Source organism: Chelonoidis abingdonii, chromosome 26, assembly GCF_003597395.2.
Source record: "Chelonoidis abingdonii isolate Lonesome George chromosome 26, CheloAbing_2.0, whole genome shotgun sequence".
In the NCBI taxonomy this organism is placed as follows: domain Eukaryota; kingdom Metazoa; phylum Chordata; order Testudines; family Testudinidae; genus Chelonoidis; species Chelonoidis abingdonii.
Window position 1 is genome coordinate 2,628,900 of NC_133794.1, and position 20,502 is coordinate 2,649,401.

Sequence of the window (20,502 nt, forward strand, 5' to 3'; positions counted from 1 at the left end):
GCATAAGTTAATGTGTAGGTGCCTCCCCCCACATATTTCCACTGAGGGTGCCCTCACCCAGACCCTGGTCCCACCATTCCTGTATGTAGTGGTGCTGTGGCAGGGACACAGCCGGCCAAGAGTCAGAGCTCTAGGCTGGGGGACAGACCCAGGGACCATCATGCCTGTGGCTGCCGTGAGCCTGTATCACATGTGAGAATCACCCAGAGCCCATAGGGAAGGAGGGCCCTGATTGGCGATGGAGGGGGCTGATGCTGGGGGGGGCCCTGGGACTGCACATTTGCTGATAAAGCTGACAGGGGAGGCCCCACCAGAGATTGGTAAAGAGAGACAGGACTCTCCTTACCTTCTGCACAATGGCAGACTTCCCCATGACAGCTCTTATTGATGAGCCCGCTCTGGTTAGAAGGATGGTAGAACTTGGTGCATCGGTTATCTAGAGAAAGATCAAAGACACAGATCATTCCCCATCCCACAGAACAGCTGTGGTTTACAGCACCTGGGAGACAACCCTGAAGCCCTTACTCAAGCAGAAGTCCCACTGGGTGACTCTGGGGAAGGGAGCAGCAGTCTGTGGGAATGACTTTCTTAGCTATAGGAAACCATCAACTTGAAATGATGGGCTGGTGCTTGTTGGAGACACCCTCTTAATCACGCTAGCAGCAAATTCACCTCTGGAGGTAAAACAGGGGGAGAGGGCAAGTAGGATAATTATTGCCTGTAGTCAGAGGTAGTCAGCTACCTTTGTTTGGGTGTGTTAAGGTGATGAGTGTGACCATATATTTCCAGCATGGGGTAATGTTAGAACAAGAGGAACTGGGAGGTGGGCAGGAAAATGATTATGATGGTCTTGTCTGGCCTTAAAATCTATGAGTCTAAAACCCCTGTGTTCTAATCCAGTAGCTCTCAACCAGGGGGACACATACCCCTAGGGCACACACAGGTCTTCCAGGGGTATGTTAACTTATCTAGATATTTGCCTAGTTTTACAACAGGCTCTGCAGCGGGACTGGGAGCCCACATGTCCTGCTACCATAATAGTGGGAGCAGGATAAAAATTCAACAAACAGTGCGGGAGCGGGAGTAGATCTTGTGGGGCGGGATGGGAGCAGGATTGAAAAACTAGTCCTCATTCACTGCCAACAACACAAACTCCATGGCAAGCAGCTGCTGCTCTTTGGCCCCACAGCTCTGAAGGCAGTGCTCCCGCCAGCAGCAGCTCAAGTCTTCTAACGTCTGAGCTGCTGCTGGTGGTGGCATTGCCTTGAGAGCTAGGAACCTGGCCAGCAGCTGCTGCTTTCCAGCCACTGAATGACCAGGCTCATAAGTGAAAACAGGCTCACGTCTCACACTGAAATGTAAGTCCAATATTTATATTCCAATTGATTTATTTTATAATTACATGGTAAAAAATGAGGAAGTCAACAATTTCTCAGTACTAGTGTGGATGGGACACTTTTGTATTTTTGTCTGATTTTGTAAGCAAGTCGTTTTTAAGTGAGGTAAACTGGGGTACGCACAACAAATCAGACTCCTGAAAGGGGTACAGTAATCTGGAAAAGGAAGGGAGCGTGAGCTAGTGTAGAGCAGGACATGGGGATTCAGGATGCCTGGGTTCTATTTCCAATGGTGGGAGGGGACTGTGTGCACGGAAGCTGCACTTAGAGCTCTGAACTGGCAATCTGCTCCCAGCTGTGCTTCTAGCTGTCTAGGGCTTACCTGAGGGCAAGTCTCTTAACATCTCAGCACATCCCCTCTGTTACAGGGGGACAATGATGCCTAAATACTGCAGCAAAAGACTGCAAGAGGTAATGATACCAATGTGACCCAGAGCAGAATTTGAAGCCATGGTGCCTTGAATGGTGAGGAGAGCTGCGATCTGTTACCTATGGTGTAATAGTCGTAGACTGTGACAGATGCCGGCTGAATGAGACCAACTTCGAAAAACTGGTGAGCTTTAAACTGCAGGCATTCCTCCTCTGTGTGAGAAACCTGGGTGGGGGGGAAATAACAGGATTGCTTAGGCTGAAGCGTGGCTGGATGGAAGAGAGAGAATGAAAAAGAATAAAAGAAGGGGAGATGGTTGGGAAAAGAGAAAGTGAGGCAGGTAGAGGAAAGAAGAACTAGAGAAGTGAAAGGAAAGAAGAAGTGAATGGCACAGAGAAGCAAATTCAACCTCAATGTCAGATGCTGCATTTCCCATTAAGGTCAATGGACCTACATCCACATACACCAGATGAGGATCTGGCCCATTCAGTTGCTCCTTGTGGAAAGCCTGAATCTGGGCCAGTCAGTCAAATTCACCCATGGGTTGCAGTTTGTCAACTTGCTGACGTCTGCAGGGATGCCAGGGTGTATCTGGGCGTGAAGTTTGGCTCAGTAGGAGCCCATGAAAGTAACACAGGATCACAGAAGCCCCTTGTCGAGTCCTTACCTTGTCCAGGTAGATCATGAGGTTGCCTCTGTCGGATGGCGCTTTGTCGATTTCAAACTTGGAAATGTATCTGTCGACCCCTTGGGAAAGCTAAATGTGAATAAGGAAAAGCAAGAGGCATTGTGGGTAAGGCAGCATTTCTATGAAAGTCCTGCAGCTGGGTGAAAAAAACCCACCATCTCACTACGTGACTCGGTGTCTTGCTTGTGACCATATCTCCCATGATAGGATCTACACAGAAGATACTAGCCTGCTACTTACTCAACACCTAAGGTTGCCAGGTGATTGGTTTTCAAGCAGAAAGCCTGGTCGAACAGGGACCCTGGCAGCTCCAGCCAGTAGCACAGTGCGGCTAAGGCAGGCTTCCTGCCTGTCCTGGCTCTGCACAGCTCCCAGAAATGGCCAGCTTGTCCAACTCCTAGGCGCAGGAGCGGCCACAGGGGCTCTGCGCACTGACCCTGCCTCAAGCGCCAGCTCCGCAGCTCCCATTGGCCAGGAACAGCGGCTAATGGGAGCTGCAGGGGTGATGCCTGCAGGTGTGGGCAGCACACAGAGCCCCCTGGCCCCTTTGCTTAGGAGCTGGAGGGACATGCGACTGCTTCCAGGAGCCACTGAGGTAAGTGCTGCCTGGCTGGAGCCCGCACCATGAACCCCCTTCCGCACCTCAACCCCTGCCCCAGGTCATAACCCAGACCCTAATGCCCTCCTATAGCCTGCCCACCCCCCGCCTGCAAATCAACATTTTGTCCCAGCCTGGAACCCCCTCCTGCAGCCAACCCCCTCATCCCTGGCCCCACCCTAGAGCCTGAATCCCCACCCGGAGCCCTAACCTGCTCCCTAACCCCAATCTCATGCCCCAGCCCGGAACCTCCTCCCGCACCCAGAACGCCTCATTTGTTGCCCCACTCTGGAGCCCACATCCACACCCTCACCCCCTCCCACACCACAACCACCTGTCCCAGCCTGGTGAAAGTGAACGAGGGTTAGGGAGAGTGAGAGACGGGGGGGGGGGATATGGAGTGAGTGGGGGGGGCTGGATGCTGGAGGAGGGGAGAGGCGCTGGCGGGGTCTCAGGGAAGGGCGGGGCAAGGGTGTTCGGTTTCGTGTGATTAGAAAGTTGGCAACCCTATCCATAGCTGACGGAGCTGGTACTGTCTCTGAAACAGTTGTGCTTTTCATGATAAAGGTCCCAGGTTCAGTGACCACAGTATACGTATGCACAGTGCTTACGTGTGTAATGAAAGAGATGCCGGGGCTTAAGCAATTTTTTTTTTTTTTTACTTTCATAACTGAAGCACCAAGCCCAGAGGTGTCGGGACTATGAACTGCCAAGCTGATTACGGAGATGTGAACACCCATCCACAATGAAACTGAGCTGAGTCCCAAAAAGGCCCCCAAAAACTGCCCGATGGAGATGACATTTCATCACCAGCGTGGAGAGAACTGGGTTGCGGTTTCCTAAAGCTGTTACCAATCCTTAGAGCTGTCTGCTCTCCCTCCAGGTTTAACCCTGGAGCCTGACTATTCATCTGCTGCATTGGATTTTCTCATCTGAAAGCCCCAGCTGAGCCACTGCATTGTTTATTATGTTCCCTGTTCTCAGATTACACTGACATACTCTCTTAAGATCTTCCACGTCCGGTGAGAAGCCAGTGAGCATGGAGACATCGATGATGGACATTGTGGCATCAACCACACCGAGGAACCTAACGAGGAGAAAAGAAAATACCCTTTTGATCAGAATTCATCACTTGAACATTGATTTTGTGATCGCTCCACCAGCTCCTGTTGCTTTATCATAATTTTTTTGGCCATTCCATAGAAAAATTCATAGCCCAGGATTCTCTAGCTACCCCCTGCACCTGTCCATCTATTTAGCTTTGATCATTAAAGGGCATTGTTCTCACCTGATGCAGATTTTAATATAGACTGAACGCATTGCTCCTTCCGGCTTCTTAACTAGAAACATTGCAGAAGAAAAAAAGAAATTAATCTCAGTGTAAATTTCATGCCAGAAAAACCCCCTTTTGTTTTTTAGGTGTACTAACATGGTTTAGTAATCAAACAGGTCCTACAGTAAGTGTGAAAAATCCCTCAATAAACCTCCCCTCTGCTCTAGCAATCCATAAATAACTCCTGTCACTGGTACGCAAACTAAAAAGCCTCTCCCAGCTGGGTGGCACAAATGAAATATAATCTAGGAAGACTGAAACAGAGAGAACCCATGGGTATGAACTCCTTGGATAGCTGAGAAAGTTAAGAACAATTTACAGCTGACTCCTGTTTCTGTAACAAGCAGTGCCAAAATCCTGGATCGCTTTATCATATGTGGACCTAATGTGTGGTCATTTCTCCCTCTAGTGGTCAGTCCTTTACTCCTGTAGCCCAAGCAGCAGAGGCTTGTGTTTTGGGTGCTGAAGATCCTGACCTCTGTCCCATGTTGATTTCACACCCATGCTATCTGGAAATGTGTTCACTGGAAGTTTGGGTCTGTAACCAGACTTCCTGGCATGGGCTCATCTCCACTTTAGAAGGAGACAATACCCAAAGTAGCCGGCCTGTGTTCCCATCCACATCCAATGCTCCAACTCTGCTGCTACCAAGTGCCAGGATGAGAGAAGGCAGCATCTGCTCCCTCATCTAGAAGGACCCTGCATTGGTTGCAACCTAGAACATGTAGTAGCTGGAAATATTATTTAGTGCCTGCCCTATGGGTATAATTTTGTAGGACTTGGGAACTGGGAGAGTTTGAAGAAGCTTCACAAAAACACTTTCCAAAGTTAAGAATGTGATTGCAGAGATGGTGGTTGGTTGGTGTAAATCCACTCCTGTCCATGGAGTTAAACTGGTGTAACTGAGTCAAATTTGTCCAGATCTGAGGATTGGCAGCAAGCTTCAGAAAATAAAAACAGGTGGTTACTTACCACCCCGGGCTTCTTCAACCAATACCCTCAGGTCAAACTTCTTACACTGAGATTCATCTTCCTTTAGGTTTGCGTTATAAATTATCGTTACTGTTACTGTTGCTTGTCCAGTTCCTTCTGCCTTCACAGTGATCTCCTCATTCCATTTGGTCTGTAAAGTTGATCCAAAGTTAATTTTCTTTTGTACTTCATTATTATTAATTATTATTATTATTATTATTTAAAGACAGGGCAAATGAAGCTAATGAAGAGAATGAAGCTGGTGAGTTTGACAGTCACTCACCCGGAGGGGCTGGGGGGACTCTGCAGAGACAATAGCATGAAGGAGAAAAAAGGTTACTTCCCAGGCAGTAACTCTTTGATCTCCAGACATATTACTTCTCCAGAGCCAAGCCTAAATAGCAACCCATCCCCTCCTACTTCTGGATTCAGCTCAAAACCACACACTCCAGGTCACTAACCCTGGAACAATTTACTTTGGGACGTGTGAGACAAACCCCATCCAGCCCAGGGCTGCTCACTCAGCTGTGGTGACTCACCCCTCCAACGAAGCCTGCAGTGACTATCTCTGGTCAGAGTTCAGGCCAGTTGACCCCCAGGCACAAGTATTTCACTGTCCTCATCAGAGCTGAGAGTTACTCTGAAGAACAGCACTAGTCGGCTAGGGACCTTCCTCCGGCCTTACAGACTCCCCAGGCTTCTGGCCTGCCCTTGATCCAGTTCCTGTTCCTGCCCCAGCCATGCCCGAGCCTTGTTCCAGCCCACTTCAGCCTCCTCTGTGTCCTGCTCTGACCTTGCTCCAGCCCCGCTCCAGCCTGCATCCACCTCCTGGCCCCATAAGCCCTCAGACTGATTCCAATCTGGCTTTCACCATTGGCCTGCATCCGAACTCTGACTTCAATCCTGATTTGGCTTGTCTGTGGATTCTGACCCACATCTTGTCCCCAGACCCTGATTTCAGCATTGCCCTTGGTCCAGTACAGAGTCTACAGCCTGCTCCAACCACCAGGCCTGACTGCCTAGAACCTAGGGCCTGACAGGATGCGGTGGATTCATCACTTGAAGTCTTTAAGTCAAGACTGGATATCTACCTAAGAGACATCTCACCGCTCAGCTAGAAGTTATGGGCTTGATGCAGAAATTAGTGGGTGAGGTTCTCTGGACTGTGTCATGCCGAAGGTCAGATGAGATGATCATAATGGTCCCTTCTGGTGTTAAAAACCTGACTCAAAAGTGTGGATGCATGTGGATCTGGTGCTGGGAATATGAATTCCCCTCCCCGTCCCAAAAGGCTTTGGATACGAGGTTCTAGTCAAATCCCCTCTCTCTATAATCAGTGGTATCTACTAATCACACAGAGAAGCACGATACCTCTGCTGTTCGGACCACCAGAGCATTGTGATTTAAGATGTTGTACTTTATTGGACTAGCACGGTGTGGCAGGAGAATAGTAACATTCAAATTCATGTCTTTGTGCTGCGGAATGTCTATCTGGTACTGCGCAAGAGCCTGGAACACCATGATGGTGGCCTAGAACACCAGAAGAAAGACAAGAGGGTTACACTGTATTGTCCTATTACACTGAACATCTGACAGCTTCTAGATAAAACTTTTTAATGAAGAGGAACCAAAAGTACAATGAAAGAAAAAAACAGTTACTCACCTTTCGTAACTTGTTCTTCGAGATGTGTTGTTCACGTCCATTCTAATAGTGTGTGCAAGCACGTGCACATTGGCCGGAAGATTCTTCCCTTAGTAGCATCTGTCGGGTCTGCCTGGGTGCCCCTTGGAGTCGCATCCTCATGGCACCTAATATATAGCCCTGCTGACCCGCCACCCCTTCAGTTCCTTCTTGTCAGCTACTCCGACAGAGGGGTAGGAGGGTAGGTACTGGAATGGACATGAACACCACATCTCGAACAACAGTTACAAATGGTGAGTAACCTCTTTTCTTCTTCAAGTGCTTGTTCATGTCAATTCCAATCAGGTGACTGCCAAGCCAAATCTAGGAGGTGGGGTTGGAGCTGTCCGCTGACTGGAGTACTGCTCTACCAAAGGCTACATCGTCTCTGCCTACCTAGTAATCGCATAAGGCGCAGTGAAAATGTGTATGGATGACCACGTTGCTGCCCTGCAGATTTCCTGGGTGGAGACTAGAGCCAAGAATGCTGTTGATGAAGCTCGTGCCCTTGTTGGGTGCACCGTTATCAGGGGTGCCGGGATCCCTGCTAGATTGCATTACTGAGTGCTACAGGCTACAATCCATGATGAAATGTGCTGGGTCGAAACTGGCTAACCCTTCATCCTGTCCGCTACTGCCACAAGAGCTGTACCCAACTTCCTGAATGGTTTCAACCTCTCGATGGAAAAGGCCAGCGCTCTGCAGACGTCTAGAGTGTGGAGCCTCTGCTCCCTGCTACTCGAATGAGTTTAGGGTAGAAAACTGGGACGAAACTGTCCTGGTTGATATGGAACTGCGACACAACATTCGGGAGGAAGGCCGGATTGGGCCTGAGCTGAACCTTGTCCTTATAAAATACGGTGTCCGGGCTGAAGTTACCGCCACCAGGAAAGCGACCATGTAAGAAAGAGCAGGGAGTATGTTGCTAAAGGCTCAAAGAGATGCCCCATGACTAGAGAGGATCAAGTTGAGGTGCCAAGCAGGAACTGGTTGGCAGACGTGCAGGTACAACCTGTCAAGGCCCTTCAGGAAGCAGCTGACCAAAGGGTTAGCGAAAATTGAACAGCCCTGTACCCCCAGATGGAAAGTCGAGATGGCAGCCAGGTGCACTCTTATAGAAGACAAGGAGAGACCCTCCTGCTTCAAATGGAGAAGATAATCCAAAATGTGGGGCACCAAGGCTAGTGCTGAAGGCAAGTTGCATTGTGCTGTCCAGATTGAAAGTCTCTTCCACTTGGCCAGGTATGTGGAGTGGAGGGTTTCCTACGCTGAGAGAGACCTGTCTGACTTGTTCTGAATAGGAAAGCTTGAATGGATTCAGCCATGGAGCTCCATGCTGTGAGATGGAGCGACTGCAGGTTCAGGTGTTGGAGACGCCCATGATCCCGACTGAGAAGGCCTGGAAGAGCGGCATGGTAATCGGGGCTCCCACGGACATGTCTAGGAGAGACGTGTACCAATGCTGACAGGGCCAGGCTGGTGCTATGAGAATGACCCAAGCCCAGTCTCTGCAGATCTTGAGCAGGACCTTGTGGATACGCAGTATAGGTGGCAAGGTGTATAGAAGAGGTACACCACAATGGAAGAGGAACGCGTCCACTGTAGAAACCAGATTATGATTCTGGAAGGAGCAGAACTGCTGACACTTCCTGTTGCGTCACGTGGTGAAGAGGTTGATCAGGGGACAGCCCCACCTCTGGAAGAATGAACATGTGACGTCCAGGTGAAGGGACCACTCGTGGCTGTGGAACGACATGCTGAGGTGGTCTGCCAGCTCGTTCTGGACCCCAGGAAGATACAACGCCTATAGATTGACTGAGTGTTCTATACAGAAGTCCCATAGCCTGAGGACTTCCTGGCACAGGGGAGAGGAGCGTGCATCCCCCATTTGTTGATATAGATCATCGCAGTCATATTGTCCATTGTGACCGATACACATCGATCTGTTAGATAAGGGCGGAATGACTGATACGCTAGGTGCACAACTCTGACCTCCCCGACATTGATATGAAGACCGAGATCTGTCTGCGACCAGAGGCTCCGAGTCCTGCGGTCCCCCAGATGAGCTTCCCAACTGAAATCTGATGCATCCATCACCAGCACTAGGGATGGCTGTGGGGCAGCGAAGGGAACTCCTGAGCACACCTGCTGAATGTCTGTCCTCCACCGGAGCGAGTCGAGGATAGGGCGAGGCAGGGTCACGATCCTGTCCAAACTGTCCCTGGCAGGTCTGTACACTGACACAAGCCATGACTGAAGCGGATGAAGCCTGAGTTTGGCATTTTGTACCACACGGTGGTGGTGGGGAACTGCATGAGTCCCTGGATCATGGTGTTGAGGGCCTGGAATCTCACCTGTGGGAGGAATGCTCTGGCTTGAGTTGAGTCCAGTACCGTCCCTGTGAACTCTATCCTCTGGACTGGGGACAGAGTCGATTTGGCTTCATTCAGTAACAGGCCCAGATTCTCGAAGGTGCCTCTGATAAATGCCACCAGCGCTTCCACCTGAGCCCTGGAGCGGCCTTTGACGAGCCAGCCATCAAGGTACAGAAACACCAGTACCTGATGTCTCTGCAGAAAGATGGCGATAACTGCCATGCACTGGTAAATACTCAAGCTGCTGCTGACAGGCCGAACGGGAGGACAGTAAATTGGTAATGGGAACCATTGACCAGAAACCTGAGGAACTTTCTGGAGTTGTGCGCGATTGTTATGTGAAAATATGCATCTGTCAAGTTGAGGGTGGCATACTAGTCTGCTGGATCCAGTGAAGGGATGATGGAGGCCAGGGAGACCATGAGGAACCTGAGTTTCCTCACAAACTTATTGAGGTTCCGCAGGTCCAGGATACGCCTGGCCTTCGGTATTAGGAAATAGCAGGAATAAAAACCCTTACCCCTGTGTTCCAGTGGAACCTCCTCCACTGCCCCTAGTGCTAGGAATGACTGCACCTCCAGAATGAGAAGTTGCTCATGAATAGGGTCCCTGAAGAGGGATGGGAAAGGGGGGTGGGAAGGCAGGAGGGCACAGACCTGGATGGAGTATCCCCTCTCTACCATGTGGAGCACTCAGTGGACGGACGTGATATGGGACCATGCATGGTGGAAAGGGGATAGTTGGGAGGAAAAAAGGTAAGGCGGGGTAGATCCAGTCTCTGGTCTGGAACGCCATCCTTGATCACACCCTCAAAAGGCCGCTTTAGGGCCAGAGGGCAGTTTGGGCTGGCCAGAGCCTTGATTAGCAGAGGGATGTTGCCTCCTCTTGCCACTCCAGTTCCTCCTCCAAGAATTGTCTTGGTGGTTCTGCTGCTGCTGGAACCATTGAGGAGGTTGCGGGCGGAAGTATCTCCACTGTGTGGCAGGGGCATGCAAGCCCAAGGATCTGAGGGTGGCTCGGGAATCTTTTAGGCCGTGGAGCAGTTTGTCTTCTCTGAAAACAGTCTCACCCTAAAAGGGAAGGTCCTGAATGGTTTGCTGGACTTCATAGGGTAATCCTGAGACTTGCAGTCACCCCCCGCCCCCCTGCCACATAGCCACACTCGTTGTCATCACTCTAGTGGCAGCATCTAAAGCTGCCTGCAAGGAGGCCCAGGAGACTAATTTCCCTTATTCCACCAAGGCGGGGAACTCCAATCGGGAATCCGAAGGGATGAGCTCCGTGAACTTCGCCATTGCTGCACAGGTGTTATAAAAGTACCTGCTCACAATGGCCTGTTGGTTAGCAATATGGAACTTCAAACCACCAGTTGAGTAAAGCTTTCTACCCACGAGATCTAGGCATTTAGCATCCCTATTCTTTGGGGAAGGACCTTGAAAACCCTGTCTCTCCCACTGGTTAGCCGCATCCACCACCAGCAAGTCTGGTGGTGGGTGGGAATACAGATGCTCAAAGCCTCTGGAGGACATGAAATACCGCCGCTCACTGCATTTGGCAGTGGGTGGCAGGGGGGCCTGGTGCTGACATCAGTACCGGGGCCATAGGTGTCTGCATCGAGGTCAACATCAACAATGGTGCAGGCATGGGAGATGGGTGCATTGACGCCGTGAAGGCTGGTGCCAAAGTCAGAGCCAAACTTGGTGCCAGAGTCAATGACTGGGCTGGAGGCAAAGGGCAGATGCACTGTGGAAGACAGTACAAAAGGTTGTGAAGATGTTGCTGAGCGTGGGCCCTGAGTTCCTTCCTGGCCCTCGTTGAAAACCCCAGGGGGTCCAGAAGGGCCACTGATGTGGGTTTTGCCACTCTGGAGGGCACGCCTGATGCTCTCGTCTCTACCCAATCTCACTCTACGACTTCTGCTCCTTCCCGAGCGATAGGAGTCAGACTCCAAGGTCTCAGACACTGAAGACCACGGAGGAGCTGGTCCTCAATGCCTTGAATGTCAAGAGCTCGGGGAGCAGGTAAGCTCTCTGTTGGAGCGGGTAGGTGCCGATGGACAAGGCAAACGGGAGCACCTCGACATCATAGCTGGCTTCCCTTTAGAGTGCACCGGAGGATGCAGCTATGTTGGTGCTGAGGGCTCCTCCCTGGCAGGAGAGAACGGTGCTGTCAGGTGGAGGAGGTGCCAAGCAGCCTAGTACGCTTCTGCTATGGACAGGAGCTGCAGCTGCTGCGTAAGCACCGGTGATCGAGATGGGGCTGGACTCGACTGCCACACCTGGGCAGGAGTCAACATGGCCCCAGAAGGAGATGCCAAGGGGTGGCCCGCCTGAGGTTGGACGTCTCCTGGCTTAGCCAGAGGAGAACGGTCATCTGGCTTTTTCTTCTTTTGAGACACTGGTGAGTGGGCGTGGTGCCTACTGTCAGACGGGCTCTGTGAGGAGCCATAGCAGTGCCGAACGTCCCTGGAGGAGTCTTTCCTTGGTGCCAAACTCGCCAATGGTGCTGGGGCGCTCCGCGTTGAGGATGACACCATAGGGGTCGGGTCTCTCGAGCCGGGATCAGAGTGGGGCTGTAGGGCTGCCTCCATGAAGATCACCTTGAGCCATTGTTCCCTTTCTTTAAATGTTCTCTGATGGAACTCGTGGCAGATATTACAACAATCTTTCTGATGGGTCTCCCCCAGGCACCGCAGACACGATGAGTGCAGGTCACTTGTCAGCATGTGCTTGGTGCAGACCATACAGTTCTTGAAACCCAGGGACCGTGGCATATTATGGCGCCAGGGCCCGAGTGTGGGGGGAAACCCCAATAAATACCATACTATACTAAACTGTTAACTCAAACAACACTAAGAACTAACTATATACAATGGAATAGAGAAGAAACTTGCTGAGCAAGAGCTAAGGGAAGTTTCAGCCACCGTCACTGGCAGTAAGAAGGAACTGAAGGGGTGGTGGGTCGGCAGGGCTATATATTAGGCGCCATGAGGGCACGACTCCAGGCGGTGCCCAGGCTGACCTAATGGATGCTGCTAAGAGAAAAATCTTCCGGCCAACGTGCACGTGCGCGCGCACACACCCGATTAGAATCGACATGAACAAGCACTCGAAGAAGAACACCAGGGTTCCACTGGGTGTCACGCAGGCAAAGGGTTATATAATAATATTACCTGGCTCCTCTGTAGTGTGTTTCATTAGTAGATCTCCAAGGACTTTACGAAGCAATACAAGATCTTTATCCACATTTTGCAGATGGGGAAATGGAGGCACAGGGCAGGGAAGTAACTTTCCCAGGGTCACTCAGGAAGCCAGTGGCCAAGCCAGGAATAGAACCCACAGTCAATAAATATATTGTGCATGGTTAATTAGCTTCCCAGCTATTAACAAGGGCCGACTGTCAGCTGGACACAGTGCAACAAGATAGTGGATCCTTCAATGTATATGTAACTCACACACCTCCACAGGGTGTGGTGCTCTGTCCCCTCTAGTGGAACCAAGACCACTTAGAGAGAGAGATTAATGGGTGCGCTACAGCCTTAGCCATGTGGCTTTCAGCTTATACAAGAGAGGCTCATGCATTTAGCTCCAGAGGTCCTAAGTTCAATCCTGCCCACCGACGACCAGGGTCTATCGGTGTTACAAGTGGGGGCTTGTCCAGGACTCGAACACAGGACTTCTTGCTAAATGTATGAGCCTCTATTGAATAACCCAAAAGCCCTGTGTCCCTTAGCTAAGGCTGTAGCAGACATGTAAATCTCTCTCTCTAAGTGGTTTCGGTGTCAGGCGCCGCATCCAGGAGGTGTGTAGATTACATATATAGAGACATCTATGCCACACACAGTACAGTGTTAGGGATAGAACACATGGCCAATGACTCCAAAACTATAGGCCACTCCCGACTGAGCTTTTAGCATCCATTTAAACAGAGAAAATACAAGACTCGGTAGTAAGGAATGTAAAGGGACTTCTCTACTGAGGCTGCTGGACACAGACAGACCCTATAGTTTCTAGTGGCCCCCGTACTCCAGGGAAGGAAGGGATATCTGAGGACACTCCATAGTGATCTTTATTTAGCTGTCACTAGCAGTAGAGATTTTATCATCTCCAGTGTACAGTTTAAAAAAAATCCAAAAATAATGTTTACAGTTCTACTCAGTGATGGATAAAACCCAAATTGATTCAGATTAGTCATGATCCACCATGGCTTTGTCATATGAACTCAGACTGTTGGTCGTCCATGCCTGGTACCCTGTCTCCAGACCAATGGCCAAAAAACAAACAAATGCCAGAATGAGTCCAGATGCGTGTGAGTTTCTGCCCATGGGAAGAGAAGGCACATTGACTCCCCAGGACAACTTGCTGTTTTAAAGTGAAGCATGTGCTCACACCCATCACCTTGGCAGGATGGAGCCTCTAGTGAGAAGATTCAGTCATACTCCTGTGCTAGTCTCTGCCTTAGGTTAACGGGGCAAAGACCTGATAAGTCATGTTGCCCATCTCCCAGGCAATGCAGGATTGTTCTCTACTGGGCATTCCCCAGGGCTTTCTACAATGACTCAAGTGATCGGAATCCCATCCCTTCTGATGGGAGACCTGCCCACAAAACAGTATCAGAAGGATACGCGGGACTATAAGGATCATACTCACTTGGGTAGATCCATATCCTCCTCCATAGTAGTTCTGCTCTCTCAGCCATCTGACTATGGGACCAGTCAACTCATACTTCTTCATTTTCAGCAAGGCCAGCAAGGCGTACGAGGTGCCCTCAATGGTGAAAGTGCGGGCGTTCGGCTCTTCCCAGCGATTTCCCTCTAGGCAGCAGCAAAGAAGGCAAACTAAAGGACTCTTCCCAAGGACATCCACTCATTCTGATCAGACCTGACTGGACCATACCATCGCCTGACTCCTTCCCCAACTTTCCACATGGAGAATGGGTAAGTCGAACTGATTGTTGCCCCTTTCGGGACGAGCAGCTACCCAATATTTGGGGTCTTGGAGGATTGTTTCAATTAGGATGAGGAATTAGTGATAGGCCTCAGGTATTTTCTCTGGTGTAAACTGGATTGCTTACAAAAAGGCACAGAAAGTCTCGTTTTCTCTGAGTTTGAGAGAAACCAACAGCAGGCAACTTCTTTGCTGAGAAACCCCCAAGTCTGCCCCTGAAGTGAGTTCTAGGCCCAACAAGCAATGTCTCTCTCCTTGTTTCATAAAGCTTCTCCAGGCTGGTTTCTGCCTCTAATGTACAGGGTGAAAAACCAACATACTAGCCCCTAGGTTTGCAATCAGGGAAACCCCTCAGTCCACATGCCTTAGCTCTTGACCTGCCATGTGCCTTGGGCAATCCCTACATTGTTTTTAGCTGTATCTACTACAGAAAGAGTCTTGATTGCTCCTTCCACTAAGTCTGAAAGATCACTTTTTTTATCCTTTCTTAAAAACAGGAACTACGTTAGCAATTCTCCAGTTATACGGTATAACCCCTGAGGTTACAGATTCATTAAAAATTCTTGCTAATGGGCTTGCAATTTCATGTGCCAGCTTCCTTTAATATCTGATGAAGATTATCTGGGCCCCCCATCTTGTCCTCGATAAGGTCTGTTCGAGTTTTTGACTGTGTAATATCTACTCAATTCCTCATTCTCATTTGTCATCTACATTTATCCCTAAGTACTCCTCATTAGCGCTCATTAAAGACGAGCAAAGTTTATTTGTTTAGTAAGTGGGCCATGCCTACGATATCCTTAACCTCATTTCCATCCTCAGTGTTCGCTGTCCCACTCTCTTTCTGTTTCTTGTATTATGGCTATAGACGCTTTTACTATGTTTTTATTCACTCTTTGCAAAGGTCCAACTTCTACTGGCTTTTGCCTCTACCACTCATCCATGTGTCTGACCGTCATTAAAGGATAGCTTCCCTTGCTGATCCCTCTCACTTCCATCCTTGTAGCTTTCTGCTTTTTCTTAATCACTCTCTGACGGATCGCTTACTCATCACACTTTGGTCTACAACTCCTGCCTATGATTTTCCCCCCTTTCTTGGCATGATGGCTTTCTGATTATTTCTTGTGCTAGCCTGACTGATATTCCAGCCTCCTCCGCTCTTTAGACCACGGTTTTCAGATCCATCCCATCTCCCTAAATATATTCGTATTCTTAAAGTTAGCCCTTTGAATCAAAAACCCTAGTCCCAGATCTATTTTTGTTTATCCTTCCATCTAGTTTGAACTGAATTAGCTCATGATCACTTGAACCAAGGTTGTCCCCTACAACCATTTCTTCTATGAGGTCCTCACTACTCACCAAAACCAAATCTAAAATGGCTTCCCGTCTTGTTGGTTCAGCAACTACTTGGTGAAGAAATCCATCAGCTGTCACATCCAGAATAATCTGAGCCCTATTATTATTAGTAGCACTTGTCCTCCAGTCTGTATCTGGGAAGTTAAAGTCTCCCATGATCACACAATTCCCAATAGTGTTTACTTCATTAAAAACATTAAAGGGGTCTCTATCAATATCCAAGTTGGATCCTGGCGGTCTATAGCACATCCCAAGGACTATCCCAGGGGAGGCTCTGTCTAGTAGCTTTCTTCCCCAATGTGATTTTTGCCCAGACAGACTCTAAAAGCTCAAATCTGGCCAAAAGGAACAAGTCTATCCCTGGTATTCATTCCTCATAAGTTAATCCCTCTCCAAATTCCTTTGCTTCTCTTCCCTGAACCCCATCCTGACTTGGGCACATCGTTTCAGTACTTGATAAGATGCCCTCATTTACCTGTCGCAGCTTTCATGAGCTCCTTCTCGGTGTTCAGTTTCCCCACCTTTGCTAAGGCATAGGATGCAAGAGCCACAGTGTATGGTCTGGTTAGAGACTGGTACCTTTGGGCTAAGTAGTCAGTGGCTTTGGAGATGCTGCTTTCGAAACTCTATGAGGTGACAAAGAAAACAAAAGAAAATCAAACTCGTGGGTTAGGCTGAGGTTTCGGGTGGTGTTAATGTAACACTGACAGACCTTGGTGGTCGCCGGGTGGAATGGGACCTGTGGAGCTACATGCATGAGCCTCTACTGCATGAGCTAAAAGTCGTAAGGTTCTAGAACAGACTCATTAATCTCTCTCTAAGTGGTCTCAGTGCTACTAAATGGAACAGAACACCACACCTACGAGGTGTGTAGGTTACATTAAGACATTATGAATTTATGTGGCTTCCAGCTTTATTTAATTTCACAGTGAATTTTGTGCTGGTGAAAGATGGAGGAGGTAGGAAACCATGGAAGTGAGATATTTGAAGGCGGTGAAAGGGGACATTTCTGGAGAGGCTGAGGGAACTGGGATTGTTTAGTCTGCAGAAGAGAAGAATGAGGGGGGATTTGATAGCTGCTTTCAACTACCTGAAAGTCGGTTCCAAAGAGGATGGATCTAGATAGTTCTCGGTGGTATCAGATAACAGAACAAGGAGTAAATGGTCTCAAGTTGCAGTGGGGCAGGTTTAGGTTGAATATTAGGAAAAACCTTTTCACTAGGAGGGTGAAGCAGCACTGGAATGGGTTACCTAGGGAGGTGGTGGAATCTCCTTCCTTAGAGGTTTTTAAGGTCAGGCTTGACAAAGCCCTGGCTGGGATGATTTAGTTGGGGATTAGTCCTGATGACCTCCTGAGGTCCCTTCCAACCCTGATAGTCTATGAGTCACATGCAGAATGTCATCAGGAGTGAGACCAAAGTCTGTGGCAGGGCCGGCCCTACCTCAAATGGCGCCCCATAGCATCTTTGGCATTCCCCCCAACCCTGTTTGTTAAATTTTTGAATAACTTATTTTCTATTGCATTTGTAGCCCATTTCGTGACTTTGATGCATGATTCGCGTGCACGATTTATCCCTGTCGTATAAGATGATAAATTTGCACACTAGGAGCTGTAAATCTGCATTTATTCATACCATATATAAGCAAATAAAAAAACATTTGTTTCTTCTAAGCTTATAGAAACAAAGCTTATAGGTCCAGAATGTTCTAGGAGGTTAGTGAGAAATGAATCCATATACGGAATACTGGAAACATTTTACTTCAAACATTCGATTTTCCCTTTTGTCTCTAATAAGAAAAACAGCACCCTGAGCCCATCGTCCCACCCCCACCTCCCAGCCCAGCACCTAAGGCTGTTTCCTGGATTGCCTGCCCCTAAATCTGGCCCTGGTTTGTGGTATCAGACAGAAGCTGCAGGAGAGGAGGATAAGATGATATGGTGGGCACATACAAAGAAGGGATGGAGAGAATCATAGGTGCCGACTCCATGGGTGCTCTGCAGCTCAAGCATCAATGGAAAAAAATAGGGGGTGCTCAGCACCCACCAACCACAGTGGTTCTGCCCCAGCTGGCCACCGATCAGCTGTTTAGCAGGTCCCTGGGGCTGGCCACTTCAGCAAGCGGCTGGCTGGAGGCTCTCAGGGGAGGGGATGGAGAAGAGGGAGCGGTGGGCTGGCAGGGAGGGGGAGGAGCGGGGGCAGGAAGAGGAGCAAGGGCAGGGAAGGAGTGAAGTGGGGATGAGGCCTCAGGGCAGAGCAGGGATGGAGGACCCACTGGGAAAAATAAAAGTCAGCACTTGTGAAGGGAATCCTGTTAGGGAGGCATTTGAGAGTAATGTTTACAGGTGGAAAACAAGAGGCCAAGAAAATAGTGGACAGACGGTGGACAGGAGGACAAAGCGCATATGGAGCAAATGTAGAACTGACAAGCCTGAAGAAGAAAGACGGAGGCAATTCTGGAGGAGGATGTCCTCTGTTTAGCCCCATGAAAGGTAGTGGCCGAGCAAGTCTCCGTGAGATGAGAGGGTAGCGTCATCCCCCTGTCCTGGTTTCACCAGGTCCTAGGATCTGATAATACCAAGCTCTTATATAACACTTCTCCTCAGCAGATTTCCAAGTGCTTTATAAAGGAGGTCAGTCTTGTTACAGAAAGGGAAACTGAGGTCCAGAGCAGGAAAGTTATTTGCCTGAGGTCCCCCAGCAGGTGTGGGACGAGAACTCAAGTCTCCTGAACCCTAGTCTAGTGCGCTAGCCACTAGGCCACACTGTCTTCATCCTATAGATGACTGCCTCTCTCCTCGTGCCGTACTGTTACAGCTGCAGTCAGCTGGCTCCCCCTCACTATAAAAGAGAGGGGGCAGCTGCCAGGCTGTTTTCTACAAGGGCTCCAAAACTCTGGAAGTTGTTCCCCAGCTTGGCCTGAAATAGCTCAAATGTGGTGACCTGAGCGTGCTGCAAAAGACACCTCTTTGATAGGGTTCTTGGAGAGGGCTGAGGGTTTGCTTCTCCTAAAGATGAGGGGGTAGAAAGGAGGTTCTGTTGCTGTCTGGCCAGCTGAGTTCCTACTGAAATGATCACTTTAACCCTGGTGGGATGTAACTGTGTGGTTGATGACGTGGCAGGGTGCTAGAGCTGGGGTGGGCAAACTTTTTGGCCTGAGGGCCACATCTAGGTATGGAACATGAATGCTCACTAAATTGGGGGTTGGGATGGGGTGAGGGCTCTGGCTGGGGGTTTGGGCTCTGGAGTGGGCCCAGAAATGAGAAGTTCAGGGTACAGGAGGCTCTGGGATGGGGCAGAGCTGGGGATGAGGGGTTTGGGGTGTAGGAGGATGCTCTGGGCTGGGACCGAGGGGTTCGGAGGGCATGAGGGGAATTAGGGCTGAGGCAGGGGGCTGGGTCCTGGGAGGGGGACAGGGATGCAGACTCCAAGCAGTGCTAACCTCAAGCAGCTCCTGGAAGCAGCAGCATGTCCCCCCTCTGGCTCCTATGCAGAGGCACAGCCAGGCAGCTCTGTGTGCTGCCCAGTCTGCAGGTGCGTCTCCCGGAAGCAGTGCCATGTCCCCACTCCGGCTCCTACATGGAGGCATAGTGCCTGCCAGGCAGCTCTGCATGCTACTCCATCCACAGGCATCGCCCCTGCAGCTCCTACTGGCTGCACTTCCTGGACAATGGGAGCTGTGGGCGTGGTGCTTGGAGCGGGGCAGTGTGCAGAGCTCCTGGCTGCCCCTACATGTAGGAAAAAGAGGGGGGATATGCTGCTGCTTTCAGGAGCCACACGGAGCAAACCCTGACCTCACTCCCCAACAGGAGTTCGAGGGCCAGATTAAAAAGGTTGATAGGGCAGACGTGGGCCGCGGGCTGTAGTTTGCTCACCCTATGCTAGAGCATTGCATATGCATCTTTTAAAAATTATTTTAAATCTAAATAAGTAAATCAATGTGCCATAACTAATCCCATGACCCGTCCAGTTCCCCTTAATATTCCTGCATGCTTAGATTGCAAACTTTCTGGAGCAGAGACTGTCTTCTGGTTCTGTGTTTGTACAGCACCTGGCACAACAGGATCTCTGGTCATGGACTGCCGCTCCAAGGGATTACCTCAATATAAATAATAATTATAATAATAACAACAGGAAACTTAAACCTGCCCAGCTTGTAATTCTGAAAGCCTTGTATTCTGATATTCTCTCCTTTTGTAGATGGAGAAGCCATTAAACCATAGCATAAAGCCAAGCCCAAATAAGGACTCATTGCATCTTTTGAAGATGGTCTCTGTTATTTTAAATCATTTTTTTCTGCTTCTTTTTTTTTATATGACAAATATCCAAGCCCAGCTTCTCTTGTTTTCCTGGCAGACTCTTGTGAGATCGTTGGAGGACTCCGAAGGCTGTGTCCCAGGTATTCGAGACCTGAGCTCCTCAATGGATGTGTGAGGAAGAGAAGACTATCTGGCAACACCACTAACTCCTGCCCCAGAAATTCCACATGCCACGGGGCATGGTAAGATGGGAAGCCTGGGTATGAACATAGAAGTGAATCTATGGTGCAGAGATACTCACGTTGACTTGATCCTTGCAGATGTCCTTGGCCTCTTCCAATGCAATCAGCACAAAAGCTGTTAAAGAGACATCAGGCTCAGCCCCCTTGTACCCTCCCTAAAGGGAAGCAAAGGACAGATTTGGGACAAGAAAATCCTCCGAGTACCATGAAAAGACAGAATTAATCCCAGGACCTCAGCATAGGAAATTATAACAGAACACATGTATCCTAGAAAGCTACCCAAGAATGG

General features: G+C 49.5%; 1 protein-coding gene across 1 annotated transcript in view; it reads right to left on the reverse strand.

Annotated features, from left to right (window-relative positions):
* The window catches only part of LOC116826049 (complement C3-like), a 78,050-nt gene that overhangs the window by 13,892 nt on the left and 43,656 nt on the right, over window positions 1-20,502 (reverse strand). Inside the window, 10 exon segments of the mRNA XM_075061173.1 lie at window positions 347-436; window positions 1,887-1,992; window positions 2,435-2,524; window positions 4,053-4,140; window positions 4,342-4,393; window positions 5,359-5,509; window positions 6,730-6,888; window positions 14,064-14,227; window positions 16,189-16,339; window positions 20,273-20,368. Coding sequence (XP_074917274.1) covers window positions 347-436; window positions 1,887-1,992; window positions 2,435-2,524; window positions 4,053-4,140; window positions 4,342-4,393; window positions 5,359-5,509; window positions 6,730-6,888; window positions 14,064-14,227; window positions 16,189-16,339; window positions 20,273-20,368 — 1,147 coding nt within the window.